This window comes from Bombus vosnesenskii, unplaced genomic scaffold, assembly GCF_011952255.1.
Source record: "Bombus vosnesenskii isolate JDL3184/JDL3185 unplaced genomic scaffold, Bvos_JDL3184-5_v1.1 scf7180000016261, whole genome shotgun sequence".
Lineage (NCBI taxonomy): Eukaryota > Metazoa > Arthropoda > Insecta > Hymenoptera > Apidae > Bombus > Bombus vosnesenskii.
Window position 1 is genome coordinate 1,108,983 of NW_022884330.1, and position 14,985 is coordinate 1,123,967.

Here is a 14,985-nt window from a genome sequence, read left to right on the forward strand (position 1 = left end):
TATTATGTACATACTATGGTCACTTCGAGAAGAGAAAAAGAAACACGCTTCACGAGCTAGAGCTATCTGCAAATAGGAAAAAGAGCCGTATATACTCAGGACTGATTTTTTCATGGTCAAGAATTCTGGATACCTAACCTTCACTATTTAGCGAACAGTGAGTTTCAGGCGTTACCAGCCCCAATATCATTATCCTCGTTACCATGGTGCAGAAGCGGATGCGACTTTGTATTGGAGAAACACATAATGTCGAATAAAAGAACGACGAAATTACGAAAAGTAAATTTTTCAGAAAATCCGTTTGTAAAGTATTTATTACTCAATTGTTCGGCAAAGAAAAAGTATTGTCATCGGATGTTATCAGAATTTCCCTATTGACAGAGCAGCAATCTTACGAATATCGACAAGTGGCAATAACATTGACGTTTGAATTATTTAAGCAAACTTGTTTCGAGTGGACTGTTAATATTATAATTTCTCTTGCGAGAAATAGGCTTTATAGGCTAAGAATAGAGCTTTACGTAAAATACAATACGTAATAATAAATCAAAGAAAGCAAAGAAAGTAGGATTCGAAATGTTGAACAGATCTTTTGCATCTCCATAACATCATCATTGATTAGAGTACTGCGCAAATGGTCGTGCGAATTTTACGAACATATAACGCTTTCTAAAAGACGAAGTTTCGCGAACGAACTCAGTGTTTTATATAATTGCACAAAAGAAAGGAAAATAGAAACATTTTTGTCTTTTCATAATCGTAAAAATATTGAAATACCTTACAGCATACATCGTAAGGTACGGGAGATAGCGCTGGTTTATCGCTTGAAAATTAGTCGTAATATCCGTACGCCATTTGTAACGCTACGGTGACACGAGTACGATCGCGGAGAATGAAAATAGGGTTAAAAATGTAAGTAACGAAGAAAGTGAAATTTATTAAAAAAATTGTAGGGTATTAAAAGTGGTCGAAATCTTGGATTTTTGCAATTGTAATTCACTTATGTGAATAATATCGGTTAGAAGAGTGACACAGATAAGAAAAAACATATTTTAAGGAATTGATTTGAAACAGAAAATTATCAATTATTCAACTATTTAGCGAAAGAAAAATCTGTTCTCTTTTACAATAAAGTCAATATTCCTTAGATTTTGGAAATCTCTAATAAAATCTACATAATTACAAAATAATTAAAAACAATCCTGCTCCGAATTATAATATCGTTATTATTAAATAGTATTTTGTTCAATAATTATCTTAATAAATAACTTACTTTCACAATAATTATTCTTGTAAATATTTCAAAATTGATGATTTTTGTAGTATATCAATTCCCTAGAACAAACCAATGCTATGTACCACATAATGTATAAACGTAATGCAGGAACTAAATATTCCCGAATATCCCTTGTATGTCGTAGTTAAGTACATGCATTAATGGCATGGTTACCTATCTAATAATCCTTTTTCCCACGTCCGAATTAATGGATCGTACATAGAACTATCAGACGCGGTTTTCCAAAGGCTGGCTACTTCCGATGTAATACATAGCCATAACCATAATAACATTTTAATTTTATTCGATTCATTTTCATATGTACGTATATATATATATATATACTAAAATGTGTGCACACTTACATACGAACATGTACATAGCAACACGATCGAACTTCTCAATGTGAATTGTAAAGATAGATGGACAAGACAAAACTGTACCCCCGGATACTCAACAAAGTTGCAGTTAAACGGCTTATCAAACTCCGTTTCGTATATTGCGGACGCATACACGGACATTAAACACATGGATAAGTATTCTATAAATGTAACTGCCTGTTTAGCCTACAGACTGCATCGTGTTCTGACGACTGACAATTGTTGCTAATAATATTCAGTGCACAATATTCTATGATGCAAAACTTTCTATACATCGGTTCATTAGATGCAGGTACGTTGTTTCCTCGAGAAAATAGCGATTTCTTTATACCGTATTGGATTTCTTTCGAATGAATTTTATTCTTAATCCGGAAATATTCTTCAATTACTCAATTGTAAAAGCATTCTTTACATTCTTGCTTTTAAAACAGAAAGAAATAATTTTAGAAGTGAATTATATTTTTAAAAAATGTTCATTAAAAAATTTACCAAATATTATTTAATTTTTCATTTACATATAATAAATGATAAATAATATATTGTATAAAATATTAAACGAAATTCAACTAGTATCGGAATAAGGAATAAATCTTGTTTAGAAATTGATTGTATATTAAAGTGACCTTGTGCCGAGAAATACTTAGGACATAATTTTAAACTAAACGAGTGGAACATGTACGCATGCAAAACCATTAAATGTTTTTATTAAAATTCCTTCGCATCCGTTATAAAATTACTCATCCGCTTCGTAACGTAGCAATGAAATTCTAATTACCAACGTCTCGGGGAGCAGATACCACGCCTTAAATTTCAAAGATGCAGTGGTATTGTAACGGTCTGTTCGCTAGGAGATCGGAACCTCGACACTATATTTTCTATTTTGTTTTCTTCCCGGCGATTCACCTTGATTGAAACGAATAACAAACTACCGAAACGTAATGCGAGTTGTATCTACATAATATACGTATTATGAATTATAAACTTTACGTTTACTTGAAAATTTTTCGATAACGAACAATTATTATCAGTCACTGGTATAAAACTAAAGAAATAAAGGAAAGATATTCTATACGTGTTAATACGGGTCTCTGGTTAGTAAAACCAACCATATTTAGCGGCCTTTAACTGCTTTATATTCAAACAGGATAAGAGACGCTATCAAAATGTCGCTTGATTCCGTTAACGTCACATTAATCTTAATTAACTTCCTTTACTTTTCATCCGATTCACACGAATTTATCGATAAAATGAAAAAATTGTTAATACGACTATTGATTTTACATCGGAACTATCTACGACTAAAGTAAACTTGTACCAAGGGAATAAAAATAAAAAGTACATAAAAAAATAGAAGGAAGAAATCAAACCTCTTTGATATATACTTTATAAAAATCATTCAAGCGATGCAAAAAATCTACTGCTATAAATCTATCAAACTTCTATGAAGAATTATGAATTATGAAATTTTAGTCAGATTAGAACTTTTAGCATTAACTGACGCGTTATTCGTATTTTATTGCATATTTTATATAGTAGTACTACATTAACCAACCAAGATTCTGCTTTGTTGGCTAACCGTCATTATGTCTACCATTGGTGATTTTTTGGAGTAGCCTTTTTGTATTACGTATGTAGAATAGACAAATATATCAAGTGTTCTTTCTGGTGAATTTCCAAGAAATATATTCTCAATATATCCAATAATTGGCCAGATAGTGTCAACTATTATCACTTAGAGAAGCACTACTGTACGGATCATTAAACTGTTCGACCAATTGACTATTAAACTATTCGATCAATTGGTAGCAAATAAACTGCGGATTTTTATGCGTTTATAAGAAATTTGAGGGCACAAATTTGCGCAGAATGTACGTAATATGAAAAATATATAAAATAATATAAAACTATATAAAATATCCAAAGCATAGTGCTCTGTATAAATAAAACAATTTCCCACTAACATTCTACCTTTTTAATGATATTCTCAAAAATATGAAATCCACATTCTAGTACTATATATAGATAATACGAAAATACGTGCATACAGATTAAAATAAAACTTACCATGCTTTGACTCTGATGAGGACCTCTCCCTCCGCGAGGGTGGGCTCGGGCTTCCTCAAAGCCTTGACACTTTTCAATCCGCCGAAACCATTCAGTACAATAGCCCGCATGTCCTTCGGCTCTGGCGTGGATTTCTCCTCGCCGTTCTCCTTCGGTTTATTATCACCGTCGCCATTCTCTTCGACTTTCTTTTCTTCTTCTTTGCCTTCCTTTGGCTCTTCTTTCTCTTGCTTAGACGGCGTCGCTTCCTGAGGTGGCTTTTCACCCTCGGCGCTCGGGCTTGTCTCGTTCTTGTCCTCTGCCATCTTTCCTCTCGATTTCTTTTGCTCTACTCAAAAACGTAGCTCTATCGCTCCTTTTTCTCGCTAGAAGCGCGTAACTTCTTTTTCAATAGAACGACCACGAAGGGTTCTTTTGCCTTTGTATTAATAATTAATGAAAAAACAGACAGGAGCAAGAAAGAAGGAAAATGCCTCAATGAGTCCTGTCTCTCTCTCTCTCTCTGTATCCCTACCGCGTTAATCAAGACCGCTAGCACGTTTGCACCCGACGAGAGCTAACGTTGTTCTGCGCAATTTTCCGCCACAGTGGCAGGGAACGTTTGGTGCCGGCTACGCCGGCCGGTGACGCGCGCGGTGTTGCCGTTGCTTAGCAACCGCGCGCCCCTTACAACCCACCAATCAGAATATAGCTGCGCGTCCCACCGTTCACCGCTACGTTAAACTACATTGCGCATAGTATGACAGGTGCCGCGAGTCGTGGAACATTGGTGTTCGCGATTAAAAAGTAGTTCCCCTCCTCTGGGTAAATTTGCATTAACCCACGCATCTTCGACTACGATTTTCGAATCGATCGATTCAATGCTTGTCATGCATCCTTTTTAACATGTTAGCTGCCATGGTGGTTATCGATAGACTAAGGATGCTTATGCAAATCCAAATTTTTATGAATACAACGAAAAAAATGGTATTTAAATAGAGATTTATTGCACGTCATAATACATGTTTTATGGAATATTTTATATACGTTATATGCAATTTGTGCATTTTTGCATCTTCAAGTTTCCCATAAATGTATAAAAATTCGTATTCTAGTCATTGGTGAGCCATGTTACTAAATTTTTTGGAATCATTAAAATAAAATAAATTTTCTGGACTAGCAAATTGTCAACAATGTGAATGACTCAAGTAACATTGACAGAAGAAAGTGCGCAAATGTGACATAATATTTTTCAAAAATTAAATCTTATGTTATAGTATATTTCAATTTATTGTGACACCAACAGGACAAAATATATATAATTCGAGTGGCAGTCAACGCTCAGTGATAAATGATAAATGGATGATAATAAGTTGACAAGATTGAACCATATTAAACAAACGATCTTTAACGATAAGATTGAATAAATGTTTTTATCTTCTAGGTGAACTTCCTCGTTTTGCATTAACTATATATTGTACTCGAAACCTGTTTTACAAAACAACATGATATCATTTACCATAATCTAACAATGACTAATGTTTGATTATGAGACTCTACATCTATCATAGATTGTTGTAGTATAATGTTGCATGCGAATAGAAGAAAAAATACGAACAAATTCGTGTTCTCATTGATCATGGTATCGAGGTCATTACTGAGAAATATTGTATATTATGCCTGATTATAAGGCATCTAAATGATTGCTTTTTTTTATACTGTTCGCAATAAAGTCACGAATAACTTACTTTGTACGGGATCGATGATTAATATTAGTAGATATGTAAACGTAGATATAACATGAAGATGGCTAAAATGAATAAAATCAATTATCTGCATAATTGAGCTATATCGTTAAAAATGGAATTATGCGAATTAAATATTTCAATTAATTATTCCAATAACGGATTCAGGATTAAACGAACGCTTCTCGAATAGAAAATGCGATTGAAACGTTAGACAGAGAGAGAGAGAGAGAGAGTTACGCGTGGAAATTAATTCGATACTACAGAAAGGCATAAAGTTTGAGGGGTACGCCTTTGTATCGTGAATCACTAACGCAGATACGTCGAAGAAAAGTGGTTTCTTTCACGTTGATAGCTAATTGCGTCGTCAAAGAACAATGGAGAATGAGCGATGCATATATATTCACGATATTTGAAAACAAGCTTCGAATTGTATTCGTGAATTATCGATTAGTTTGAAGCATATGCCATTGTCCCACAAAAATGAAGTATAAAGATACATTTTTACCATAAACATAAAAACAATAAAAATGAAAGTAAGTTTTTACTTTATTATTTGCCATTACAATAGGTTAGAATTAACATTTAAAAAGCATGAAAAGTAAGAATTATTATATAATTATGTAGAAAATTTTTATTCAGAAAATAAAAACTGTCTTTACTTGAACAAAAGATGAATTATCTATTATGATTTTAAAGATAAATTACCTATGGGTTAGAGTTGACATAATTTATTCAGGATTAATGAAATGGCAATTCAATGCAATATGCAGTCTTACGCATGGAAATTATTATTCGTTTCATTCGAGATTCTCCTTTCTGACTGGCAGACAAGAAAGTAGTGCCAGCAGACGACGCCCGAATTGTACTTGTATCCTTGCGCCACGTACGCTATGCATTACATCGAATATAGATATAGGCACAATCATTTTTCTTTGAATACGTTTATCGAAATGTAAATACTTGTTACCTTTCTTATGTCCTTTATATATTTCTTTTACTATATCTAATGAAATGAAAACAATATGATCTACTCTTTTAAATGGGTGGGGATATTATACGAGAGCATTTCATTTTTTTCCTTCACTAACCAATCTTTTTCCTATGTTTACATATTATCAAGAAACATACATTACTGTACCTAAAATGAAATTATATTTTGAATACTGTATAAACATCAATTAAGAAAAATATTTATAATGGTCTACAGTTCAGTTAACAAAGTTATCGATTTCTAGCTCTGGTGGTATTGAACGTGTTTTACAGTTCCCTTCGTTTTCCATTATCATTTATGACTTTCTTATTGTATATTATCGGTTGTATCTTTCGTTAACAAAAGGACGACAAATATACATATATATCTCTTTTTTTAATTATTATTTTTTATCACTTAACTTTGTTAATCCAGTTTTATCATGTTTTTATAGATACTACTTCTAATAGAAGTGCAAGTATAAAACTATACTTATCGTATAAGTCTGAATTCCCGAAACAATAGGACCGAGTAATGAGAATTGTGCATGGGTGCAATGAGGATGTGCTGATTGGGATGAATAGCTCATATTGTCGGGAGAGCCAAAAGCACCCAGGAGCCTGTGTATAGAAGCTCTCTGATCATTATAAAATGCCTTGTCTGGTATTCTTCATTGTACTACGCTTACACTTTGTTGCGTGTTACAAAGATAAAGTATTAGTTTCATTTACTTTATGAGACTATAAAGACCAATGTTAATCATGCGGATAATTTAATTATTCAAAAGTTGAAAATATTTTAAATTATTAATTGGAAACAAAAATAAGATCTTAACCATTAATTTTGTGTAATCGATGTAATCGATGTTAACCTGTTTTTCCTCTTATCAATGTATAAAACACCTATTTCTATACCTTTTCCGACAACAATATACGACATTCTTTTTTTATCTTTAATCGCTGTCTTTCACAAATCGATATATTCTATCATTTCCAATATATTTTATTCTCTGTAAGTTTCACATTAATTTATATGCCAGAATTTAAATATAAAACGATATATGTTAAAAAGAAACTGTAAGTAATATAGATATAATATTATCTAATGGGAATTATTATAAAATTGAATTATCGTTCATATCAAATCGCCATGAACTTCTCTAACTTACAAGATAACGAATAATATAAACTGCGCTAGAATAATACGAATGCTAGTAAACAAACAATCAGTTTCTTTCTTCCTTTAAAAAAAACTAAAATATTCATAATATACAATATATACATCTACATGTTAATGTTGGTTATCGTGAAAGTTTTTAGGTTAAATTACATTCGCTAGATGCAACACTTTGTTTATTATCGTAATAGAACTTTCGAAAACTAATGTGCTGATAATAAAGTAATTATTGCGTAGTTTGAAAAAAAATTTATATATATACATATAACAATAAACGATAAAACTTGTATTTTGTATTTCATGAAAGAAGAAACTCCACAAATTCTTCAGCACATCAGCACATATGTACATCAGCTGATTCTCCCACTCTTTCGCTCTTCAACAGACAGTATACTCGAATCGACACAGACTAGATAATAGAATTGGCTACGTCGACGCACTGTTTTTCTAACATTGTCTACAAAGAAATCATCGTATTCGAACAACGACAGCACCGTAAAAGCTAATGGCAAATCATGAAATTGTCAGATCGAAAAGGTACGAATCAAACGATTTTAAATATCTCCTCCTTCATGACTGTCAATCACATTATTATTTTTTTCTTAGTTCAAACTGATTGGTTTTTCCATGTGTTTCGGCGACATCAAACACACAGCGTCGTTCAGAATTTATTATAATTTCATTATCACGATTGCATCATCTTTCGTGTTCAAGATTTAAGTTAAAAAATTTCGACGCGCGTTTCAATGTTGGCAATAGAAATTATCGTTGTAATTAATAGATTTATATTATAGATAACCGCACACATAGAAGTATTTTGAAACATTACATAGATGTATAGAAAGAAAAATGAATATGGAAGTCAAAGAATTAACTATATTATGTTGGGTTGCATTTCAAGGTCACGCGCCAAACACTTTTAGCACGAAGAATCATAACCAAAGAAATATGTAGTTAATCCGATTTCAAGTTATATTTTACGTACAAGCACGTAGGTAATTTATTTCGTAATTTACGCATTACAAGTCTTCAAAATTGAAACTACACAGATCTCACGTTTAACATGCTTGTCAGGATTTATTATATAACATGAGGCAATTTTTCAAGTTCAGTGTCATATAAATTGCAACGTGACATTTGTAAAACTACATTGTAACAGTATCGAAAAAAAACAAAATACAATGATACGTGATCAATGGTATGTACCATGAAAAATTTCGTTAAATTAAAAATTCTTCTTGTTATTATTCTATTTTTAATAATTAATATTGTTTTTATGTAAAAAATACTGTTATAAAAATGTAATTTTATAAATATGTAATGCATGATATAATGTAAAATTTATGAAAGGTTTAGTAAAGTTTATTGTTTATTTATGAAAAACATTTTTTATTCATGAATAATAAATCTTTTTTTATTCACTAGCTGGTTTTGGGAATGGTTTAGCTGGTCTGGCTCATCTTCAGCTATGTTACGTTCTGTTGAGAAAAAAATTCTTTCTTGTAAGTTACTTAAATTATTTATTTCTCATTTAATGTTTATACGGTAAAGTAGATTTACAACTTAACAGGATAATTTCAAATAGGGTAATGATTATTTGATTTAACAATTACTATATTTTGACAATGTAGGTTTGAAAACTGCATATCGAGGATGGTATGTGGACATAGGACCAGTTGTAGGAACATCAGATAAAATATGGACCATTTCTTTAAATGAAGAATCACCAAACACACCAATTGTTCTGTTGCATGGTTTAGGGGCAGGTGTAGCATTATGGTGTTTAAATCTTGATGCTTTGGCTTCACAGAGACCAGTGTATGCCATTGATATATTAGGTAAAAATAGAAGGAAATTATAGATCTCTTAAAAGTCTTATTACATATAATAGATATAAATCTTCAATTTTATCCAATTATTTTTCAAAGTAAGCTGTTCAGATATATACTTTGTTCTTTAATACAGTAGCTATCATGCATGACTCATAGATGACTGAGATTGAACTTTGGAATTATATATAATTTGTGAAACAAATGATGTTGCATATTTTTCAAAGAGTGACAGTTGGTATCACTGTATTTATTTACCTATAAGATCATATAATCACAAATTAGTATTAAATTGATTTGTTGATCTATAATGTACAATTATGTTTTTGTGTATTTGATGCTTTATGTAAAACAATTAATTCTTGTTATCCAGGTTTTGGTAGAAGTAGTCGTCCTGTTTTTAGCAATGAAGCACAAGTAGCTGAGAGTCAACTAGTTCGTTCCATAGAGGAGTGGCGCAGGGAGATGCAGTTAGAGAAATTTGTGCTGTTAGGTCATTCAATGGGTGGTTTCCTTGCAGCATCATATAGTATGCAATACCCTGAAAGAATAAAACATCTAATTCTTGCTGATCCTTGGGGATTCCCTGAAAGACCTGTAGAACGAATTTCCAGAGCTCCTATGTGGGTAAAAGTTATAGCATATATAATGGAACCATTAAACCCACTATGGCCAGTGAGAGTAGCTGGTCCATTTGGTTAGTTCTTATTCTATCACATTTTCATGTGCCAATTTTTGAGATGTAAAATTTTGTACTATTGGTATATATAGTAGTATATAATATGTATTCATGTTTATATAAAATATGTAGTATTTCATAGTATATAAAATGTTATTTCTTTTAGGGCAGTGGTTAATTGAAAAAACAAGGCCAGATATAGTAAAAAAATTTGCACCTGTATTAAAGGATGACACTGCTGTGATTTCACAGTATTTGCATCAATGTAATGCCCAAACACCATCGTAAGTATTTAAAATCTTTAAATATAGAATAAAAATTTTTGAATTCACACAGATTTTGAAGTCTTACGTTCTTAACTTCATTGAACGAATTTTTCATATATGAGTTTTTAAATATAAAATGTAAAAGTTACATTTTCACATGTCCAATGAAAAGTGGTGAGAGTGCATTTCATGCGATGATGCAACATTTTGGTTGGGCCAAAAATCCTATTGTTAGGAGAATGGATAAACTAAGTCCAGATATTCCCATAACTCTATTATATGGTAGTCGATCTTGGGTCGATAATTCATCTTGGGAAACACTTAAACAAGCTAGAACATTGTCGTACATTAATGTTCAGGTAAGAACATAAAAAGAAGATATAAAGATCTAGAAAGAATTTCGAGAACGAATTATGAATTTTAAGTTATTTCAATGGTATATTTTGATTGATTATAGGCCATAACAGGAGCAGGACATCATGTTTATGCTGATAAAAGTGAAATTTTCAATAAATATGTATTAGAAGCATGCAATCTAAGTGATTCGATATCCCATTTAACAGTATCAGATATTCGTTCAAACATTAAAAATATAAATGAACAACAAATTTCACTTATTTTAACTAACGAGGAAGTTGACTCTAAAACCGTTCAGGAACAGGAATTGAACACGCCACAAACGCGATCTAGTTGAAATTTAGTATAAAATTTTATTGTTAAATCATACTCTATTGACTTTAATATCCATTCGGACGAATTGGATGATTTATGTGATTTAGATTAGGTATACATGTACTGCAGTATACCAAACAAGAATCACGTGTTGATTAATATTATTGTACAATTTAATTTCTAATTTATGTTTTACTTTGTTAATTTTATAATTTATAATTTCTTGAATTGTTTCAAGGACGACAGTACTCAATTCTTAGTTTAAGTTTATTATCCCACCACCTACGTTTCCGAAAACTAGTTGAATGTTGGAGTATTGGATTTTTGTACAAATTTCAATTTCTTGCCATGATTATAGATATGATAAAATAAATAATAAATATTGAAAAAGGGAATAACAGTACATGTGCGGAATTATTTAAATACTTGAGATTGATCACAAACAAAACATATAATAAATCATCAGAATCAAATCGAGTCAATGGGATCAATAATTTGGACAAATATTGCAAATATGTCATGTTACTTACATGGGTCTTACAGAGGGAAGTTGAATTGTACATTATGCACAAATGTAACATAAAATAAAATGAACTGTGGGAAAATAAATATCATTAACATTAGTTTATTAATGTTTGTATAAAACAAATTTGCTATACTAACTGTTTATATGCTATCAATTCCCTATTGTTTATCATGTCCTTACTGTTTTTTGTAATAATCAATGTTTTCATCATAATTGTCTTCAGTGAAATCATTATAATCGTTTCCAAGATCATCATTGTCACTTTGTTCTTCAGAATCATAAATAGAATTATCTACTCGATATTTCTTCATTTTCTTTCTCTGTTCTTTTCGTCTGTGATATAAAAATTGCTTAAACTCATTCTGTTCTTCCCTATTAGTTACAAAATTTGGGCTATTTTTTATATTTGATGTAGAATATGAATTCGAGGATGGCATGTTTTCTATTTGTCTTATCGTAACTTTTTTTGATTTATTTAATGAGGATTTTATCTGCAAAAAAGAGAAATATTCTTAAATATTATATTAATAATCATAGCTATTATACATATGTACATAATATACCTGAGACATAATTCGAAAATGATCTAATCCAAATACATCATGTCTCATTACTGGCAAAGTAATACTAAAGTTATTATTTTCAACATTCTCAACATTTTGATTAACATCAGAAGTTTCAGAAGCAGTAATGATCTGTTGTATAGCATCTGGATATGGACTAGATACATGATCTTCCCCAAAGTCCATAATCTTCAATTTTTGTTCTACTTCCCTTAAAATACTTATACCTTTACATTTGACAAATTTAATAGGAGGTACAACCCCTATAACACGGAGTTGAGACAATTCATGCCTCAATTGAAAGGCACATTTTTGCAAAAGTTCCACTATATCAGTATTCTCAGTATTATTGTCTATCCAATATACATTAATGAATTTAAAATCTGCAGTTACTTTAACATGAGAAATTTCTATATTCTTATTTAGAATCTCAGGAACTATCTCTCCAGTTGACATTAAATCTGTAATATACTTCATAAAAACCTTATTTAGAACAATCATCCTTCGCACTGTATGTATAGAAAGTTTACTTGTTGAAGTTGCATGTGCATAAGGATTTATGTTATCATTGATTGACTCCCTGTTTACAAATAAAACAATCACCATTTAGTTAAAAGGAGATTAAGAAATAATAAATAAAATCTACATCTGCTTAGAAAATGTAGAGTGTACTACCTTTTTGGTTTGTTTTTGTTCATAATTTTATTCATAACTTTTGCTTGTTTCACTATATCATATTTTGTGCTGTCAGTAAAAATGCGTCGAAAAATTTGTTTTACTGTTGATATTTCCATATTTTGTATTTTGTTGTGGAGATGTATTTTTCGTGACACAATACGATATTGTATTTAAAACATTGATTTACATATTATTTCACATAAGTAATTTAAATATAATACAAAAGCACTCTTTTTATGAAAATAATATAAAATTATTAGATTTATTACAAATTGCCGTTACAACAAACTTTGTATACTTACTATGAATGTATTGAGGTTATGTATTTCATTTATGTATCCTTTAACTGTTAATTAATTCAGTGAAAATAAATTGATGTCTTTATTATTTAAATATAACCTACTTTTTTAACATAGTTTTATGGCTATGTTTTATTTTAGGGAACACAAAATTATTGACTTCTTTTGCTTACAATGTCATAGTTTTCGATGTTCCAACTAAAAAATAAGTTTTAAAAATATAAATATATAAGTTTTTCAAAGATGAGCAAAGATCGCAAAATTCAAAAGGTTGTATTTCTTAAATGATTTTTAAAATGATGAGTTAAACCTCTAGTTTCATGTGAACTACATCATATCCCATTTGGAATAAAAGTCCAGATATCGAGAAAGAAAAAAGCAATCGATTTAGTGTGAAATCACCTTTTGTTTTGTATTACTAAGGTTAGAGAAAAGTTATGCAATCAATCTTTCAATTTTCTAACCTATAAATCTCTGAATATTAATTTGCTTTTACATAATCGAGTCACCTTTAATTGTCATTAATGTTCATTATATTAGATTAAAAATATTGTAAATAAAAAGGAAAAATGTAATAATTATTATAAATTTCTTTATATTTTTAAAAATACTTTTGATATGCAAAAATTTTTAATAAAATAATTAAATTGCAGAATGTACGATATATGTAAAAATGTGTAAAATATTCAAAATATTTGTTATAATATTTTGAGGGTGAAACACATCTCCAATTAAATTCCATCCCCTTAGTCGTGTTTATAAAGATATGAATTTGCATAAAGATTCACAGTAATATTAGAGCAGATGTAACATATAAAATTTTCGCCTTTTATTTTTCTAATTTACTTTCGAATTACAATACTATGTACACATAAACTATTTAATAATTATTATATGCCAATAAAACTCTTTACAATTTCTTTTTTATCTAAAAGAAGTCATTAGAGGAACTGCCGTATGTGTATGAGAAGCAAGATCTCTTCCTCACTGAACTATATTGTTCTAGTTCGAAAACTTTTCAAGTACACTATTTGTGCTGTAAACTATCATGCGTAATAACGATACTGAAAATATTGTTATTACAATCGCGTTACGACTTCTCTTCGAGATAATCGACTCGTTTTTTTACTTACAAATTTTTTACAAAATTTTTTTTTGTTCCGCATTTATGCAAAATTTCTTGGACAAATGAGAGCTTTCCTTTAAACCCTAAGTCATTTAAATATCGATCTAATCTTAATAATAATATTATCTGTAATTTAATATGTATTGTTTGACAATAAAAAGACAAATTTAATGAGATCAAATGTAAAATTTGAAAAAAGAAAAAGAAAAAAGAACGCTTACATCCTAACATTACGCACCTAGTTAGGTGTGATCGGAAATTGAAAAGTCTCAGTTCACGAAACAAACGAAATCTCCGAGACACGCGAATAACTTATTATAATCGAAAGATCAAACAATATATATATGTATACATTAAATGATCATACATTTAATTAAATATCACCCAGATCGTATTTGCATGCTTCGAGCACTCGACTGCTTTTGTAGCATGTTTAAATCTACTGGTAAAATAAAATTTCTTTAACGTCTATGACCATAACTCTTACAAATTCATCATATATTATATATAAGTTAATATATATAATTGTAAAGATAGTACATAGCTTGATTAAAATATCACTGATCAGCGATATCAATAAAAGTCAGAATCATTTCCAGTATAATACGAAAATCGAACGATTCATTCATAATCATCAATTGATAGACACGTAATATACAGGGTGGTTGGTAACTGGTGGTACAAGCGGAAAGGGGGTGATTCTACGCGAAAAAAGAAGTCGAAAATATAGAATAAAAAATTTTTCGTTTGAGGC

General features: G+C 30.3%; 3 protein-coding genes across 12 annotated transcripts in view; 1 reads left to right on the top strand and 2 right to left on the bottom strand.

The window, feature by feature from the left end:
* Positions 1-4,311, bottom strand: part of LOC117241902 (synaptic vesicle membrane protein VAT-1 homolog-like) — a 33,019-nt gene extending 28,708 nt beyond the window's left edge. The window contains exon 1 of the mRNA XM_033508168.1: positions 3,721-4,311. Within this exon, the coding sequence (XP_033364059.1) occupies positions 3,721-4,025 (305 nt within the window). The 5' untranslated portion in view covers positions 4,026-4,311. The remainder of the gene's footprint in view (positions 1-3,720) is intronic.
* Positions 4,312-7,904: 3,593 nt separating this feature from the next.
* Positions 7,905-11,667, top strand: LOC117241903 ((Lyso)-N-acylphosphatidylethanolamine lipase). Of its 9 annotated transcripts, none has more exons than XM_033508170.1 (9): positions 7,942-8,130; positions 8,388-8,588; positions 8,668-8,791; positions 9,019-9,095; positions 9,225-9,431; positions 9,796-10,119; positions 10,268-10,385; positions 10,540-10,726; positions 10,825-11,667. In XM_033508170.1, the coding sequence occupies exons 3-9, from the start codon at positions 8,775-8,777 to the stop codon at positions 11,059-11,061; spliced, it is 1,167 nt and encodes a 388-aa protein (XP_033364061.1). In that variant the 5' UTR covers positions 7,942-8,130; positions 8,388-8,588; positions 8,668-8,774; the 3' UTR covers positions 11,062-11,667. The 9 variants fall into 9 exon arrangements, with proteins under 9 accessions (XP_033364060.1, XP_033364061.1, XP_033364062.1 ...); XM_033508171.1 differs by having other exon boundaries at positions 8,388-8,584; XM_033508173.1 differs by having other exon boundaries at positions 8,495-8,588.
* LOC117241905 lies at positions 9,638-13,565 on the bottom strand. Of its 2 annotated transcripts, XR_004495137.1 has the most exons (7): positions 13,416-13,565; positions 13,109-13,303; positions 12,804-13,036; positions 12,129-12,708; positions 11,703-12,056; positions 11,570-11,633; positions 9,638-9,963 (listed from the first exon to the last, which is right to left on the bottom strand). XR_004495137.1 is itself a non-coding variant. In XM_033508178.1 (6 exons), the coding sequence occupies exons 3-5, from the start codon at positions 12,920-12,922 to the stop codon at positions 11,742-11,744; spliced, it is 1,014 nt and encodes a 337-aa protein (XP_033364069.1). In that variant the 5' UTR covers positions 12,923-13,036; positions 13,109-13,303; positions 13,416-13,565; the 3' UTR covers positions 9,638-9,963; positions 11,703-11,741. The 2 variants fall into 2 exon arrangements, 1 of the variants encoding a protein (XP_033364069.1); XM_033508178.1 differs by lacking the exon at positions 11,570-11,633.
* Positions 13,566-14,985: the final 1,420 nt, after the last annotated feature.